This window comes from Taeniopygia guttata, chromosome Z (genome assembly GCF_048771995.1).
Source record: "Taeniopygia guttata chromosome Z, bTaeGut7.mat, whole genome shotgun sequence".
NCBI lineage: Eukaryota > Metazoa > Chordata > Aves > Passeriformes > Estrildidae > Taeniopygia > Taeniopygia guttata.
In genome coordinates this window covers 18,289,807-18,309,822 of record NC_133063.1, presented here as the reverse complement: position 1 = coordinate 18,309,822, position 20,016 = coordinate 18,289,807, and the positions used below count along the sequence as shown (strand labels likewise).

Sequence of the window (20,016 nt, the reverse complement as noted above, 5' to 3'; positions counted from 1 at the left end):
GCTACAAACCAGGCAACTTAATTACCATCATGACTTGTTCAGGAACACAGATTTTTAACTCCACTGTGATCCAGGTCTATGCTGCTCCAAAGGATGCCAAAGAGAGGAAACTGTGTGATTCCACAATTAGAACTGAGCTGGACACACATCAGAAGCAGCAAGGCTTGAACTGCTAGAATTTGTGAGACTCCATACCCTTTGTGAGCAGATTAAAATGTTCCAGTAAAACCAAGAAACAAAAGGAGAGGGAAAATTTTGCAAAGCACTAGCAGAAAATGACACATCTCAGAAACACTGAGTGTTGACTGCAGCAAATTTCTTGGAAGAGTAATGTGAATTTCTTGGAAGAATTGGAGCGTGACATTTTTAACTGTAAAGATTATGAGAAAGAAATTAAATTATGGACTCCACATGATGCTTGTGGTAAGTGGTTGATAGAGGTGCTAGACTGAAAATCAGAGAAGCTCCCAATGGGGTAGGAGACAGTATATCTCAGCTAAGTAGGACATTGATTAAGGACAAAAGTGGCCTTAGCTAGGGAAGCTGAAGAGGATCCCTGGGCAGCTGGGAGAGGAGACCTCAGCAGGACCTGAAGAACTGTGCTGTCAGTTGCCATGTAGCAACACAGGGAAGGCAGGAAAGAGCCCTGTAGTTTGGGGTAAGTCAGTCATGGCACAAGAAATAGGAAAGCTCAGTGAAATACTATTTTAGCAGTCACCAAGCAATGTCTCAATACAGAATTACTATTCATGGCTTGCTAAAAGAAATACAGTCCATGATACAATAACCTGAAATGAAGATTAATTTTTTCCTAAGCGTAGTTGTTCACTATAAAATTACAGATTTACTTTTGATATTGCACAGGCAGAAATTACTTACAATTAGTTTCTGATGTGATAGTTCCTACATTGTCCCCATGGCAAAATCACATACTATAGACAGTTAGTTCTGTTACTGGTGTAATTTCTCTGAAGCAAAATTAACCTTTCTTCTGCTAAATCAGTCTATTGCTTTGATAAACATTATGTCTCCCTATGTAATTCTCTCCTCACTAGTTGGCCCAAGAAATTTTGCAAGAGCTTTCACACAGCTCCAATCTGTGTCTTTCATATATTATCACAAAACCCTATTTGTACTCTTCACCATTTTCTGCACACTATCATGCTCCTCATGTCTAAACTGGCCATTCTGTATTTCCTGCTCCCTTTCTCTTATTTTGCCACTCTTCAAGAAGTAGACTTCCATACGTGAGAAGACACAGGGTCCGAAGAAGGATTCCTAAACAGCCCAGATTGCATGCAGCATTCTGTATCTCAGTATATGTTGGAGAATGATATCAATTTTGTGTCAGAACATGAAAATAACAACTGTCAGTATGAGTTGTAAATAATAAGTATCTGGTAAGAGAAAGTTAATGCATATTTTTGAGCAAAAACTGAAACTCTTTTGGCTTTCTAGTAGAATAGAAAGAACTCTTCTAACTGTGCATTAGTAGAGTGAAGATGTGCTGAGATAGGAATAAATAAAGTATGGAATACGAATACCTAAAGGCCAAATTTTGAGATGCAGTATTACAACTATCTCCTTTTGACAACAATCAGAAAACAACATGGCTCAGCACATCATAGGAGTTTGCAAAGGCAGATCTGGCAGTAGCATTTTTTAGATTTTAATGCTTCAGGCATAATCTTAAATTTACATCAAGAAATGTATCTGCAATTAATTTAACTTTAGTTGTCACATATAATCAATAAACAATTATACACACAGAGTACTGGTTGTGTGCTCTTTGGTGTTTGCACAGAATTGCTGTAACTCACAAGTGCACACAGTTCAAGTCAAAATTACAACAGCATATTGACCATTATGTTTACGTCTTTACTATAATACATCTTCCCAAAGTTCCACATGAAGAAATTTTCAAACTGCAAGACAAAAAACATTTTTGAAAGACCAGCATAATAAAGTACTATTTTTATTTCCAGAGGAAGCCATCTTGTTTACAGAGTTTTCCAAAACAGAGAAAACTACAAGACTTTGCAACTTTAACATTTAAATGGACTTCACAGATACTATTCAAAACCTTCTTTCTGGGCAACAGAAAATTGCCAATATTTGTCGTCACTGTTGAGGCAGGGATGGGAATAAAATTACTCCAAGTTCAGAAGGCAAAAGAATGATTCTTTATTAACAAGTATGTCTCTCTTTTATAGAGAACATCATGAAGACCGATTTAATTGGTCTTAGAGTAAAATCATCTCACACCATCGGTGCACTATGAATAGCACACGGTGGTAAAACACATTTATAAACAATATGAACAGAAAGAGAGATAATAAATTGTTTACATTCCTCTCAGACCTTTTCCCAGGCTTAGCCTGGTAGAAGTCTCTCCTTTTCTCTCTGACTGAACTGAGAATATCTATAAATATTTCAATGTAAATAACAGTCTCCACAACATCTCTAGAAAAAGATCTGGGAAGAAACAGAGTAACATATTTATTGTCCTTCACCTAGCTTTACATGCATGTTGGAGTAGTCATATACAATTCAGTTCTCTATGATAATGCTCAGTCCCCCATAGCAAAATTACAAAAGCATCAATGCTGGGAGGAAAAACCCTGAACCATAAATAATTTACAATTTTATATTTTTAAAATAAAATCTCACTCCAACTTAGAAATTTGATAGCATATTCTCATGCTTTCAGACTAATCAGAGAATAATAGTTGCATATCATTTGTATTTATGTAGACCTGAAAACCACTCTATGGTTGTTTTACCACAAACAAAAAAAGTAAACAGACAAGGCATAGTAGATTAGGTATTATAAACTTTAAAAAGTAATTTTCAGTATTTTAACTTTTGTATTTCATAACATTCATTGTATGGATGCTCACAAAATCAAACTGAATATTTGTGTCAATATTTAGTGAGATTATGGGAAATTCCACTTTCCTATAGATAAAATTAATACATAGCCTTAATGAATTCACTACATACAAGGTCTTTTTTTCTTAATTTGCATCAAATTGGAAAAAAGACAGCAGCATCTATAAATACTTATGAAAATAGATATAGATTAAGTCAGCAGTAAGTTTCCAGCACAAAATAAAATCAAAAGTCAATGTCATTTTAAAGATAAATATGCATTTTTTATAACAATTAATAATGCTATAAATCTGGCTGCACAGGATTGCAAATAACTTCTGCTGAATAAAATTGTATGACATGGGATTTACTTATTCTCTATGTTCACAGAAACAACTTGTTCTCTGACAGCACTCATTCTTGGCAATTTATTGCACCTGTCAGCAGACCATTTGTTCAGATTAGTGCTATGCATAAAGGTGTAACAGTCATGAGGATTTATTAACTGATTATCGTAAAAGTGACAGTCAGAATTGCCTTCAAAAACATAAATGATAAGAAAGCTAAATAATTACATGATGATTAAAATCATCTTCATTTTGATCTTAGTATTACCTGCATAAACTTACTGCAGTACGTTTTTAATCACAGGAGCATATTGACTCAGCATAGTACATAAATTATTTCCTCATAGCAAAAACGTGAATATTAAATCTATTCACACTGAAAAATATATACACATACATATTTCTACTTATCTAATGAAGCAATAACTAATGCCACTTATGCAAGCCTATAAGTTTCTTTAAATGCAAGAAGGTGGCCCAAGTTGCTTTAGCTCCTTGTTCCTTCCATAAAAAGAACTTTTAGGCCTCATTTTTTGGTTCTGAAATGTTGATTGTTTTTAAAAAAACTGTATTTACAAGGATGGAAGAACTTATCTCCTGCATAATGCAGATAAGTTCTAGTCAAGAGTAGTGTCTTCTCATACAAATCAGCACATGATTGGAAATATATTTTCCTCAAAGCTCTTGTATGAGGTCTTTTCCCAGTTTTTTGAAATACTGAAATACTGAAATAAACACTGAATTGGTTCTAAGGTTTCAGACCTTTTAGAATATTCTGAGATGGAAGTTCACAAGGTGCTACAACCTTTAAACTCTCATGGAGAATGCACACAACTGAAACTCAAATGCATTTTATAAACAAAATGCTCTGAATTAAGAATGGAAATCAACCAGTCAGCATTTTATTTCAGACACTGCCATACTGAACATGCCTGGGCATCAAGACAAAGACAGAGCTGTATGTTACTTCTGTGAAAGATGTCTCCTTCCACTTTTCTGAATGAGGATGCCATGCTGTCACTCACCGTCTTAAAACTTTCCTCCCTCTTACAGGCAAATCTTACATGCCATCCCTTCCACTTCCATCTTCGCTACCCCGAAACCAGAATCTCACTTACATGTCCTCAAACTTCTTGGATATCTTTCCTGTATTTTTCTGCCCTCAGAAATGGACTGCAAGTCAACCCCTTGCATCACCGCTACCATGTCACATTCCCAGCTTTCACCTGCCCTTACTATGGTCCAGCCTAACAAGGACAATAATATACAAGGGCCACAGAAGCCTATGTTCTTGATCTCCCACTTCTTTTATTTCATAAAAGTGCAGCTGAGACATGGTATCATTCCAGAGGAGTTCACAGCATCCTTGTTCTGAATAGAATTTGCAAGTAATGGAGCTTAGCACAGAAAAAACACAGGTTTTCTGTGCTGTTTTCCAGAAGATACTGGAATTGTTCCCTTCTACTTTCCACCTGGGAAACCTTTTCTGAGTTTGGCCAGTTCTTCAATCTAGTGTGCCTTCTCCCTAAGCATATTTTGTCCAGGCAGGACATCTTCAAGAAACAGTTGCTTTCATTTGCATTTAATAGAAATATTATTATATAACATTACAGCTGCTGCTTGCACATTATTCAAGCAAGCAGGAAGATCTCAGCAAGATGAAATGGATTACCCTTCATTCTTGAGCAATGATAGAATGCTACCAGGAAGTCTTTTGTTTCCCTCCCACAGCCTCATTATCACTTCTTCTGGAACCTGAATCAAGATATTCAAGTTATTATCTGAATCTTGAAAGCCATAGAGCCTTAATCATGGAGCACGACTCAGTTGCGCTTTTAAAAACTAATACACACTTACCGTAACACATGCATAGAGCAAATCTGCAGTGTGTGCACCAAAATATTTCCAGCTTTTAGGGACAGCCTTGAAAGGAGAAACTGGGGAAGAGAGGTCAGCATTAAGTGGAGCTGTCAGGTGTTGGTGATTTTTATCTGTAGTGACTGGAAAAGAATATCAGGGAGGGGGAATATTAAGACCTATTTTCATATTCAGATTGAGCTTGACAAGTGACAGTTTTTCATGGAAATCTCCTTGGAGAAGTATTTTTTTCAGGTTACATTACCAGAGATATGGTACCAACAGAAGGTGAAATGAGAGAGTGCCTGCAAGGACAAACTGAAGAGAGATTATATGTACACTGACAGAGAGGTCAAAAAAATCAAAAGCAGCAAGATTTCAGTAAGTGGTGCTTGGATGATGATGCTCTGAAAAATCACTCATGAAAAGTTTGAACCTCGCCAGATTTCCCTAAGAAGATTAGAATGAAAAAGAAAATTGGAATAATTTCCCAAGGCATATAACATGTTGACATAGGACTAAATTAGTACATTACTTCAGAAAAATATTGATTGTTATCATACCATAATATGTGAAAGTGATAGTGAAAGCACCTCCAATAAAAACAATGAAAATATATAGGATTAATTATTAACACCATTATTATGACCATGTGGATATCAAGGAAAATATTAAGTAAACAAATATCTGAGCTTTCCAAACAGCACCTACTTTGTAGTAAGTATAAGCACCAGACATTTTTTCCCCTATTAGCTAACAGTTAATGCCAACTCCTGCTCTGTAAAATGGAGCATAGCCATACAAATAAAAGCTATTTCTTGAACTCCCAGACAGATTCACTTTTCCTGAATATGAATTAGGTGAAAGATTCTTTGTCCCAAAATACGTGTGTAGTCCCTCAGCTCTATTTTCATTTACTGGAAACATTGGTACATAAATTTGGTCTTATGTATCAAGTCAAGAGTTATTTCTCCTCCAAGCTGGATGTTACTATATGGAACCTCCTGCATCTTGGTAATTGCTCTAAACAAGGGATTTTTACTTTTGAAAACCTCAGTCTATCAATTGGTAAAAGCTGCCACCTACTGGTCAATAAAAATTATATTACATCATAAATGTAAAGAATTAACAGCAATGCAGCAAATTGTACTATAACATTGCAGAAAATCCTCCCCAAACTTAAAAAAAAAAAAAACAACCAAACAAGAAACAAAGACCAAATGGTCATAAGAAACAATTTCAATGGCAAGGCTCATTTTAGTCATCCTCTCTCATGGACTTCTCCCTGTGGACCAAGAAGGCTAAAATTGTACAAACCTGCCAATGAAATCATCCTTTTTGCCAACATCTTTGTCCCACACGGTAATATCAATAATTCCACCTCGTTCGTCATAGAGATGAAAGTCAAACTGCTCCCTCCACTGAGGATTCAAAGTTTTTGGAACAATCTAAAAGGAGAATAAAAAGAAAGTCATATTACATTGAGTAGGCATACACTTTCTTAAATTGTAAATTTGATCATTAAAGTCTGTTCAAGAAGCTTTTTCTGTCTGCAGTGTCAATATCTCAAGCAGTGATAATTTAAAAATGGTAATTAGGAAAGACTACTAGCCAGTTCTCTCATGCTTCTTTGATGTAGCAGCAACCTCCAAAATCCTGCAACTTGTCACCTTCAAAAGCCTCCTGAACAGAGGATTTGTCCTGCGAATGAAGCCATTTCTCTGTAGAAAAATTATGTCCTCTGTCAAGTGACAGTTAGCTATAAAATTATGTTTCTGAGCCCAAAGGTAAACAAAGCACCTTCAACAACACGGTGACTGTAAGTACTTAAACAAACAATTGCATCATGTTCCTTTTTCCCAGCTGCAATAGTATCGGGAGAAACATGATATTATGGTTTACTTTCTGTGGAATAAAATTAGTTCACTTCCAAAATTGTATTTTACTTCCTTTCCTTTGAAAGTTTGATGAAAGCAGCTTTCTTAATAATTTCAGTCCAAATTTCCAAATTTTCTACCATAATGCAAAAGCGGTCTTCACTGTCCTGAGCAAGAACAGAAGACCTCTAATATCTTCCTTATTTAGTAAACACTACTCCCTACAACCAGCAGTCATACTGTCTTGAAAAAAAAGAAAATTCAGAAACTATTATGAAAATTATTAATTCACAAAAGCATGAAATTTTATTTCTTCTCATTTCCAATTAAGAGGCCCTAATGCAGGCTCAGAGGTCTACAAATATGACAAGTAAATGTTCCTGCCCTCTTCCTCAATTTACCCTTCATCTGGCCATGAAAACCACAGTGACTGTCATGGCCATGGACAAAAGAAAGTCATGCATGTCATCAACAGTCCCAGCATCTCCCATAGACAGCAATTTTCAAAATGGCAGGGACCAAGAGAAAAAAAACCCAAAAATCTAGCAAGTCTTTACAATAATTGCCTCTTCTCTACCTGTGAAGATCATACATGAAGAAAACGTTAAACTTGTTGTTAAGGACATGAAGAGGAAAGTGAGCTTACGAATATGACATGGTTTGAGGATAAGACAATGCAAAGGGTCCAAGAGGCATTCAGCATCAAGCCAGGAAGACCTTGTCAGAATCACTCTGCATCTCCTCCCTGCCATGAATGACTGCTAACAGTAAATAAAAGCCCACACAATTCCTGTATGGAACACCAGGTGTGTCCCCCTGCAAACCCACATTTTTCAGTGTTACATATTTTCTCATCTAGTACTACTTTTGTTTATAAAGAAAGAAAAAGAAACATTTAAACAAAGCTCCAGGTGGACTGACAGGTAATTATTACAACAATAAATCTTCATCAACATTGAAAGTCATACAAAATAAAAACACCAAAGAGGAACAAAGCATTAAAAAAAATTTCAGTTACACCTAAAATTACCTTGCTCTTGTACTTCTGATGCCCCAAACGAAACTTCACGTAAGGATCGCTGAGTCCATTTGCATCCATTGCCTTAAGTTCACGACCTTCTATTAAGGTAACACTAACTATCCCTCTCCATAACTGAGACTTTCTGTGCAGGTCTGACAGACGTAAGCTCTGGGTCTGAAACTTTATGGAAAAAAAAGAATGGATTTAGTTAACATCATTCCAAAATCTTCCTCTGCTTTTAATGTTCTATTTTATGTAACTATGACTGTAAAATAATCGCCTAAAGCCATTTTGAAGCTATTTCATAGTACATATGTAAACTATACTGCAAAGAATTATTTAGAGAGTAATAAAATAGTGACAATTACACGGGTAATGTCATATGCTGCTTTTGCAGAAATAAGCAGAATAAATGCTGCTCAAGGAAATGTTCATTTTTAAGAAAGGTGTTTCTTTCTGCTTCACTTCTTCCTCTGCTGATAGAATAAAAATAAGTATTAGAAAGTCTTTTCTATTAGTAGCACGTGATTGAATGAACTTGAACAAACTCCGTGTTTATAAACATAAAGCCCTATTGAGAATATAATCTTCCCTTAGCATATAACTTAGAATAATATAAACCCACTGTGGCAAATATGTATAAAGAAAACATAATTCAATAAACTCCTCTATCTCTGCCTCTGAAATGATGTGGTATTCTCAGAAACATGAATTGAGTACGAGCACATAAGTTCAAGAGTATGGTAAGAACAAAACCTTCAGAATTGTGTAGGGACTTGTGGACTTGAACCCGCAGCCACTGATTCTGGGGGTCAAAATAAGATCCACACACACAAACCAGGCAATTACAGCTTTCGTCAATGAACTCCACTGGGCATTTGAGAGCAGGAGGATATAAACTTGAATGATTTAAGGTCATTTCCAGTTTGCTCTGAGCTATAATGGGTACAAGGTACCAGAACCGGGGAATCCCCTTTGCACTTCTAAGGAAGACAAATGTGTCTTGAGTGCATCCAAGAAGCAATGTTGGTAAAGGCTCTCCCTTTTATTCTGAAACTTTATTCATTAAAGACTACCTTATCTACAACCAGAACACTAGATAGCTAAACTATATTTAAATTTGCAAATTATTTTCTCTAGGAATTAAAAAAAAAAAAAAAAAAAAAAAAAAAGCAAGCCTGCATGTATACTTTGCTGTAACTATAACTTTATTATGCAATGTAGTTTGAGCAATAAAGGCTTTGTGGGCTCAGCAACCTGCTCACATGCAAGTCTTGCACGCCTGGCTTCATCCCTCGCAGACCTCCACTATCTCTGTAAGAGGGCTTCAGTGCAGGTTTGGTTTGAGTCTTTCAGATGGTAAACACAGCTGAATGGCTACAGCTATGCAGGCACCCAGAACAGGGGTTTTACTCTATTACCCCAAGACAATGATAGAGATTACACTGGATTCCAACCACACTCACCCAGCCTCCAGGGAGAACAGACATGAGCACTGTGGCCACTAGTCTTAGAGCAAATCTGATTAACATACTTTTTGCAGTATTTCAGGTATTTTTTGGCATGCATTTGTTTTTTCTAATAGTTATTCACTCCAAGTAGTATGGTTATTCACAAAATATTTCACTATATTTATTAAAGGTTTCTCTTCCTGGAGTGAAGGATTTGACTGCAGAGAAACCTCTCACGAACTTGCTGTTTCTACAAAGGCAAACAAGGAACTGTGTGTGGAATTATCTTGAACTTAACCTGCTACATGAAGGAGCAGTGGGACATCAAAAAGCAGACCCTCTACAAAAATAAGGGCAGAATTGAGAAAATCAGTTGCCAGAGAGATTTCATTTATAACTTGGGAGCATTATATAAACTTTTCCTCAGCACAAATATACATTTCATTGAGGGCATACTGTCAGCATTGCCAATAACTTGACTTGTGAAGAAGTGGGAAATTTTTTTCTTGTTCCAGTTTCTTAGAAGGCTTAGAGCAAAACAAAGACTGGATAATACAGAAATAAGACCAGTCATGTTTAGGAAGGTGTTTTAAACTAGGGTATTAGCAGTGGTTGAGACTTCTGCAAAAACTATGCAGATCTTGAAGGTGTTTTAAGAGCTGAATGGGAAGCCATATGATATCCAGAATTCTATCATGAGCTTGCATTTACAACTCTTTTGAAGTAAACCTTAAACACAGTGCATAGCTCTTTACTTCTTTATCAGTGAGACAAAAAAAAAATTAGAGAGTATACTTCACCTAAACTTTATATTTTCAGCAGCAAGTACAATAATTTGCTGCACTAGAGCATCTGCCCCATCATCAAGCAAGGTGATTTTTTTTTTCCTGACCAGTCAGGAGTTTCATCAGTGGGGGTAATTTCCATACAAGTTAGCAAAGTAAGATCTAGATGACCAAGAGCTGGGTGCAAAATGACAGACAGGTCAGACAGGAGTTTACAAGAGTCAGGCAGGAGGCTGGAGAACAAGTGTTCACATACTGCAGGAGGAAGCCCTCCCAGGTCAGAGCCAAGTCTCACAGTCAGTGATAATCAAAGCTTTATGCAGACCCTAGTGGCATCTTGATTGACAGTGAAGTTCCAGAGACTGTGTTTTGCCATGCTGGAAGAAAAGCAGCCGCTGCTAAAAAGAGGTTGTGGCTGTTTCTTCCTCAAGTTAGTGGATGTGGACCACAGCAGTGCTCGTTTCTGTCTTTATTGGTAACACACAGATACACAGAGCAGCAAAAGCGAGAGGTGCTGAAAGAGGCAGAGCACAGCTCACTGAAGTTAAAGATATTGAGATTTCCTGGAGATGAAATGCATAGGCAAGACTTTCTTCCAGCTGGCACTTTTCTTGTTTCTAAGCAAGACTGAAGGGAATCCAGCACACTTTTCTTCCAGTCAAAACCATACTCATTCTCAGAAATTACAGATAATTTACTGACATAACCTCTTTTTTTCATATAATGGTTCTTGTAGGAAGAAGAACAAAAAAAGAATGTTCAGATTTCAAGTCAAATATGAGAAAAAGCTAACTGAAAAAATGGGAAAATAAGACTTATTTCACATTTTAAAGTTGTTTCCTTATGAATTTAATTTCACAGTGTGAGACAGGCACATTTCTAGATATCTAAGAAACAAGTAAAATGCAGCCCACGGTGAGATACAAATTCAGAAGGGTAACTGTGAAAATAAAACAAAGAAATGAGTGTGTATCTTTCTCAATTTCTCCTATGAAGGACTGTGTCTCAAGACTTATTCTTAGGCAACTTGTTTCCCTCAGAAAGCATATAGTATGTATTGCAGCCTAGATTTCACTTTTGTGCCACAAACAGAAAAAAAAAAAAAAAAAAAAAAGAAACTGCACAGGTTTTCATTTGTCTGCAAATAGGTGGGAAGTTACAAATTTCATATAAAATTCCATTATTTGGAAAGAAGCAAGATCAAGATCTCAGTCCACAATCATCATTAATGTGGAACTATTGTTTACATTATTCACATTTTTTGTGCCGGCATAGTGACTCCCACCTGACATGTCCTAAACCCCCCAAAAGAGAGGGGGTGGTGGGTGGTGGGTAAGTTGCAGCCTTGCTTGCAATGACATTTTCTCCCTGTCTCTTTTTCAAAAAGGAAATTTAAATTTGACTTCTGAAAAGGAGTCTTTCATGCTAAAGGATGCTCAAAGCTACCCGTGAAAGAAAAACCCATATAATTTCATATCCACACATTGCTTTAATGCTTAATAAACAGCAAGCAAACCCAGCAATTTCTTATGTGAAAAAATACAGCTTTTATTTGTGTTCCATCTATTCTGTGTAAATGTGATGTAGTGGGTGGGCTAGGGGCATCAAGAGAAAAGAATCTTCTGACAGAATTGGACCCTCTGCTAGATATGATTAATACAGCTAGCCAAATGTGATGATCTGATAAGCTGAAAGATGATCTAATAAACATGATTTAATATTCTGCATGCATTCAGGTATTTCTGGATAACATTAAAAGATGGGAAACCAACCAGGCTTAGTCAGAATCTGGGCATTGATCCCAGGATAATCAAACATTGTTGATGAGCTGTTGTTATTTTTGTCAAAAGAAGAGACACACTTTGTTGGCATTTTTGAAAATCCCCTCATATATTTTTTTATCTTTTGGTAACTAAGTGTCCTTTGAAAATTTAGTCTATATCAAGTGGGAGAAACCCCACACATTGTCCTTTCCCAGCCCAACCTCATTTCTTCTTTGATCAGCCCTCATGCCCTGCAAAGTACCACCTCTCTCACTTGCATGTGCTTGTGCAAACAGACTCTGCTTTTATCAAATCTCCTCCTTATTACACACACCCCTACGACACACTGCTCCTCTGAGTCCCGGAACACAATAGATAGAAATAGAAAAGTCTACCACAAACTTAATAAGTTTTTAAAAAAGCAAATCAATAATGCACTTATATATGACCTGGAGAGGCACTTCAATCCACAAAATAACTTCGGTTTCAAAGCCCAAAAAAAAAAAATCAATCAAGAAATTAGTGAAAAAATATAGAAAAGAAAAATACTTCTCTCCACCACTTAACAGAGCACAGATATAAAAATACAGCAAAGTGAATCAAAGTCAATGTTGCAAACTACTGCTGTAAATTCATGTAAACAGAATTCCTCACTCCCAGTTTCTAGGACGCTCACAGAGCTTGGATAAAAAATGTAAAATAAAGATTGAAAATTTCAGTAGATACAACTGCTAGCTCTATGTACAAAACAATGAAAAAAATCAAGAGATAGTCACATGCAATTGCAATGCTTTTCCTATATTAGAAACGACAGAAAGTAGGACCTGAAAGGTCTGCTCTATGTAGTTCCTATACTATGTGTCAGAACAGTTTGAACAGGATTTAAATATTTTTGCATTATCACAATGCAAAACATATAAAGTAATAATTTTAAATATCCCCACATGGTTTTCTGATTATAGTAGAGTTCTAAAATTATAAAATCACACATTTATTATTCTATGTAATAGCTGCAGTCAAGAATATTAGGAAGTAGACCTTCTCAAACCTTGAGGTGCAGCTGTGTGTTTCCTGAACAGTATTTGGTGAGGGAAAAAGAGGCTAGGGTCAGCCTGTGTCCTCAATCAGCCTTTTCAGGTTCTGAGAGAACACCTTGCATTACAAATTATTTCTCATTCTTCCTCTACTATAGGCAAGTAGAAATGGAAAAACTTGTGACAGTGATTTTGAACTCATCAGTATTATAGACACTGAGCTACAGAAATGCCTTCAATGGGATCATGATGATTCCTTCTTATTTTTCGCTCATTGTAACTAAAACTAAATTTAGTTACATTGTAACTAAATGGACTGCTGATGATAATTATTGCAACGTGAAATAATGCTTTTCTTAACTTTTTATCAACTAAATTTTAGATTTTAGATTCTTCTAATTCTAGGTGAAGCTAATAAAAATGCTTACAGTTGAGAAATTTACACTGCCCTACACCTTGAGTGTTTTAACACTCATTAAATCTTGTTTATGGAGTTTCCACTAACAACCTGATACTGCTTCTGTAGAGTATATTGTGTTTCTGTAGAGTAAATATTGTGACATTACAATATTTACAATAACAGTAATGACTCACACTTTTGCAGTGTTTCACATATGGTTTGGGTTTTCTAAATTGAGTAATCTGGCATTCTACTTAAGTGTACTTGCTGGATGCAGCTGAGGTGTAGTATGATATAGGCTGTGGCACTCACTGTGAGTAGAATTTTCTGTAACAGGGTGAAAACATTCATACAGCACAACTGCACAGAAGCACTTTGCAGAGAGGCTGTACCAGCATAGTCCTAACCACCTCCATTCTTGGTCCCTGTAATTCCCCTTGAAAACTGGGGCTGCAATACGTGAAAATCAACAGGTCTTCTGTTGATAATGGAATTGCCATTCCATTATCATCTGGGATAACCAATGTCACCATAGTCCTAAAGATGACATGGATCAGATAAACAAAAATTCTGGCAACCAATACTTGATGGAAACTTCTCACGCTTTGGGAAATGTAGCAATGAAACCCCCATGACAAAATGCTAAACTGCTGTTTTTGTTCTTAGCTGCTATATTCACACACAATTAATACAAATATAAATCTCACCAAACATTTGTACAATTTTTATAATTAGATGTCTACCAAGCAGGCCTATCTATTCTGACTGGGTTTTTTTTTTCCATTATTTAGTAGCTTTCCTTCAAACACTGTTTACAGCTGCACAAAACACAAGTGTTCTCCATCTTCAAAGATTCTTCAAAGAACACAAAATGCAGTGATTCTACCATGTATTCTGAAATTCCTTAGAGTTTTGGCTCCAACATTCTGGTTGAAAGATTGAACCAAATGTAAATTCCTTCAATTAGGAAATATCATACAATTCTATACCTGTGTTTGCCCTTTCAATACTTATACCATTATTTGCTATTTCCAATTTCATTCTCTTTTCAAGAGGCACCTCATTCCAGTGGAAAAGCATCTTGTTTCAATTTTAAAGCAGAAAAAATTATTTTGATATTAGGAAAATGCAAATCAGGAGCCACAGAAACTAAGTATTTTGAGTTGGGCATAAAACCATCAGTTATTAAGGCCATAGGTTTTGGAACTTTAGTTTCTGCAACTGGAATGCACATACTTTTGGAAAAGCTTCTAAAATAAATTTTTTAAAACAGTCAGCAGTTTTGAGCTGAAAGCCACTCATTTAACAATTCATTCTTGTTAAAAATGTGTTTTAACTAACATATTTCTATATATAAATAATTTAAACAGCCATGCATGTAAGATATTATACATGCATTACACCTCTAGGTTAAAATACTACTTCAGCTAAGATAACCATAGAAAAAATTGCAATGTTTAAACCATACATTCATTTTTGCCAAGCATTCTTATATGCCAGTTTGCAAAAATGCCAACTACTGAATGAAATCCTATTTAATAAAGGTAACAAAGCAGAACAGGGATAAATAACTCACTTGAAGATCTTTAAAGAATTCCCAATTCCCATGCTGCGCTGTTCATTCAGAATTATTGAAGCTCACAGTTTTGTCAGTTTGCAATGCATACAACATGCTACCCAACATAGTCAGCACATCAGAAGTTAACACACTTTCATGATGCAACCAATTCTACCCCTCAGCATTCTCACAGCTCCTCCTTATCTCTTCAGTTTGAGCATCTTAGATATTTCTGGTAGTTAGTTACATGAACCACATGAGAATTAAAAATCTACATTTCACCACTTCACCAAGTATCTTAGTTTCATAAATTTCACAAAGGAAACAAACTGAGTATTGTCCTGCATCTCAGAAGCAGACTGTGTGAAAAATCCATCCATAACCCAAGAATTATCAACACTGCTCTCTTTTATGTTTTAAGGTTAAAAATAAACATAGGTCTAAAAAAGTGGAAATATTTGTCAAATGAGCATTTATTATTATTTATTATATGAGCATTTATTAATAACCTCCTATTTAAAGTTGTTCATCAATATGCTAGAAGAGTAAATAATGTAACAAAATCAGTGAATCACCTCACATAACTATTTTTTTTCTTATTTTAACACCTTTACATGGTAAATTCTATTGACCTTACTAGCTCAGGTCTTGGAAAAATTTTAATTCACTTGATTTAGACATTAAAGATGCTCTTTTTAACAATACAGAGAGAAGAAAAAAGGAAGAAATTGTTTGCATTCCACTGCAGTCAAACTCTCAGTCTTTCTCTTGTGGCAAACAGCACACACTGCTCCACTTTTATCACATCTATTACTCCTTAGAGGAGAAAAGCTTGAAGAGCTCTAAAGAGCTCTGTTAAGTGGAGTCCACTATGCTCTCATAAGGCCTGGCTGTGACTGTCACCTATGCACAACCAGTGACAGGAGAAATTTGTCTTCAAGAAGCTTCACTGTGAAAACTTTGCACACAAAAACACAGATCAGTAAGAGAAGTATGTAGCAGGAAAATAAAATATACTCTTTGGCATTAGTTCTTTGTTCACATTAACACAGGATTTAACTGAGAAATTAAAAGTTTTAGAAAAGGAATCAGGACATGCTGACCACTTACAAGAAGTTGCTAGATGACTTCCAGATAGTTTAAAATGCTGTGATAAAGCTGAAAGGTTTTATGATTATATTAAAAGCTGAACTATATCATGATGTTTATTTAATGAAACAAAAAACACTGTCATTAAAACACATTTGGAAGGGCAATAAATCCTGTGCCAGAAGTTTCCAGTCTTATATGGCATGCTTGGCAACAAATCATAGTTGTTCTAAAAAAAACAGACAAAAAAACCAAGGCCACCAGCTAGAAGACCACATGCTAAAAGTTACAGTTACCTTACTTGATCTTTTCCAACTCTTCCTCATTAGCATTGTCTGAAAATAAAATAGAGCATTTTTATTACCTTTTCTCTGCAATACAGAAAAGGAGGCCAACAGTCTCAAAAAGGGCAGTTCACATTTAACAACCACTCTAACTGAAGCAGCAACATATACAGTCCAGCAACAGCTACACACCAGACTGAACTAAATCCAGGCAAGTAGCAGTCCTGTGTACACTCAGGCATATTTTTCTGAGTGATATGGATGTCTCATTTCTGGAAACAATGCATTATATAAACTTGTAAGAAAGAAAATACAGAAAAGACAGAAAGAACTAGATTTAAAAATGGGAAGAAATAAATGTGCCATGATAGGTTGTGGTTTCAGTTCTGACTGATATTTGAATATTTATTTTTTATTTCTTAATAATAAAGTACCCAACCTTTTTGAATACTACTGTTTTACTCACAGACATAGCCACAAAAGAGAAAACCTGCATGAGATTCCTTTGATGACACGAATCTATTACAAAATCCTTAAGGTTATCACTGCTTGCTCATTTCACAGCAGTAAAAATAGTCCTTTGGACTGATAATTACACACATGAAATAGAAAAAAAAATAGTTGTATCTTCACTCTTTTAAAAAGTCAATTCTCAGTTTCTGCGTCCCATTACCTAAACAATCTGTACACCTTTGGCATTGCTGGGAGCCAAAGTACCCACAACAGATTCCTAATCATTAAATAAAAGAGACATTCTGATCAAGTAGGTTGTGGAAGGTTTATCTGTGAACATAACTGTTGCTTAATGGATTCCTGTGGAAATGCAAAGAAACTAGTTTATACAACTTAATAGGGTTTAACAGCCTGTTACTGACACTGAGCAAGAATAAATCAAAGGCCATTAATTTCTATTGAAACTTTTGACTTAGAAAACAAACATAATTTTAATTTTTATTAACTATTTTGAAAACACTTGCTATTTCAAATAATGGAAATAAATTTTGAAATGAAAATATTTTCCATGCTAAGAAATTAAGTTATATTTTGGTGCTCCAGCCATGCTGGATGGGGTCCTGAGCAACCTGATCTAGTGGAAGAGGTTGAGTGGAACTGGATGATCTTTAAGGTCCCTTCCAAACCAAGCCACTCTATGACTCTTTCAACTCTGAGGAGTTCAGTTTGTGCAGTAGCTACAGAAAGGTACAACCACCCTTGTTGAATAAATGGCATCATTATCAGCTAAAGCCGGGTAAGCTGAAGCCATAACAACCATCCTTAAAAGCCAACAAAATAAATATATAGCATAGGTAGATCAAGATGGGTGATCTAAATGGAATTTACTAATCTGAAAATATTCCAGGCCGAGTCTATTGCTGGAGTTCTTCTCTACGATGTTAATCTCCCTCTGGCAAATAAATAAATAAATAATAACACAAGATACGATTTAAGACAGCAAGCAAACTGACAAGCACATTAATGTTAATAATTTCATATAATGCAAAAAACCCCTAAGCATCATTTGAGATAGATTATTTTAGGAAAAACACAATGCCTTGAACTTTAATCTCAATAAATAACAATATGCAAGTAAAACTTGTATGTTTCCTTTTTTTCCATTTTCTTTGTTTGTTAGGATGGCAGCAATGAACAGCTGTCCCCAGTCACTGCTGGTCCCAAGACAATGCTTCTTATCAAGCTACCAACTTTGTAAATTCCTATAGCTGAAAACTGCCAGTTAAGACTCAGGTAGGGAGCAGCTGTGGTAGTGAAGAAATGGGTGACATGCAGCTCTGAAAAACTTGCTTACTGCAGGTTTTCCAGTGGTGGAATCTGTGTACTGAATGCTGACGGAAAATGAGCCAGAAAAACTCACATGCATTTGACTACACAATGCACATGCACCCATGACTACTACACCAAACAGGAAACCTGTACACATGCATGAAATCACAAACAGCACACTGGCACACAGCACCACATGTATCCAAAAGGAAATAATAAACACTGTCAGAATTAAAGTAACATAACAAGCTTTGTTGGAGTAGGTCTAAGAAAAAAAAATTAATTGCTACTTTTGACTTCTTTTAAACTGGTCATCAAAAGTAGAAATTAATGAAAAATACACCATAACACATTATCTTTTATTAATAGAGTTAAAATTAACAAATCTTTGTAGCTAACAGGTTTTAACATCTTTATATACACATACTTCTCTCATATTTATTTATTTTACATCTTTTTAGTTTACACTGGTTATCTAAGCTATCTGTCCTCCCAAACAGTAAAATTGAAATGCGGCATTATCAGAACAAAGCAAACACAAATTAATTGTTGCAACTAGTGGTACTTCAACCTAATGCATTAGGCTGGAAATAGATTAAACATCCCTTGAACACTATAAACTTTCTAATCTTTACAGGCATATAGAAATAATTAATTAATCACTTTTGTTTCAGGATTTATTATTTTTCAGATATCACAACAAATCAATTGCCTTCACATGTCAAAAATCAAAAGATTAGGATTTCAAATAACTTTAGATATGCTACTCTTCTATTTATGTACATAGTTTGAAGAGACATTACAAGATTATTACTTTAAATATTCGCTTTTAATGCCTTTAAGATAAGCACCAGGTAGCAAATGGCAAAGATACAGACAAGATTTTCTAGAAATTTAGATTTGTTTATATGCCCACACTCTAACAATAGTATTCAATAACTGCAGGCTATCTCTGCATTTTCTTCAAATAAATTGTGTTCTTATAATAATGTGTCCTTATTTATTAAACTGGTTTACTGAATCCCTTTATGATTGAAATTATGTCCAATATCTTCTACTGAAAAAACACAATTGTAAACTACTTAAGCACTGCTTTTCACAGTCCATCAGGACTCAGAAATAAATAATCCTCTTTCCTAGTCAGTGTAATATAGTTTTATATACAGTTATATGAATGTATATTTATATTAATATTCTCAATTGATATCTGAATCCCAAAATGTAATGTTTTGATCTGAGGAAATGGGGCTTTCTAGCTGTAACTCTCAAGATCATCTCATCAGTCAGTACAGATAAAAACTGAATTTCATCAGAATTTTTTCAGAAAGATAAGGGAAAAAATGCTCCTGTGTGGACCAAATATCTTTATCATTTCTTTTCACACCTCAAGTTATCATCCAAAACAAAACAATCACTACTGTCTCAAATTGGGTGCTTATTTTTAAAATAATTTGCAATAATACCTCTCTCACAGACAGGTGGCAATATACAACTAGGCCCCTGAATTTGTCCCATTTAATTCCAAATTTGCACTTGGAGTATCTTATCCTCCAGCTCCAGCAATATTTCTTAGGCAGTGTGAGAGGATCCATTTTCCTGGAACGTGCATTATTTTGAAACACCAATAAAATGTTTTGTGAGACCTCCTGTCCTCCAACAACACATCTTCAGAAGACTTTTCCTTTACCTGCACACCAGTGCGTGACCTCAAAAACAACCTTGCTGCAGTTCAGGCAGTCAAAGGAACTCTTTGGAAAGTATAATCCACATCAAAAAGTTACCAAACAACACATCACAAACAGCAAGTCTTGTTTTAAAGAGCTCAATTTGAAATACGGGTAGAGACGTGCCCAAAATACAGAATCAATACACTGTGTGGTTTCTGTGGCTGCATGGG

At 35.5% G+C, this 20,016-nt stretch overlaps 1 protein-coding gene across 4 annotated transcripts in view; it reads right to left on the bottom strand.

Moving 5' to 3' along the window:
* The window catches only part of MCTP1 (multiple C2 and transmembrane domain containing 1), a 214,592-nt gene that overhangs the window by 122,779 nt on the left and 71,797 nt on the right, over positions 1–20,016 (bottom strand). For 3 of the 4 annotated variants that reach the window (XR_005978216.2, XR_012052948.1, XM_030258810.4), the window contains exons 6-8: positions 16,350–16,388; positions 7,983–8,153; positions 6,393–6,523 (exon numbers count right to left, since the gene is read on the bottom strand). Coding sequence is in view for 2 of the 4 variants with exons in the window: in XM_030258810.4 (XP_030114670.1) it covers positions 6,393–6,523; positions 7,983–8,153; positions 16,350–16,388 (341 nt within the window). In the remaining 2 variants the exon portion in view is untranslated. The remainder of the gene's footprint in view (positions 1–6,392; positions 6,524–7,982; positions 8,154–16,349; positions 16,389–20,016) is intronic. The other variant, XM_030258812.4, reaches the window with a different exon arrangement.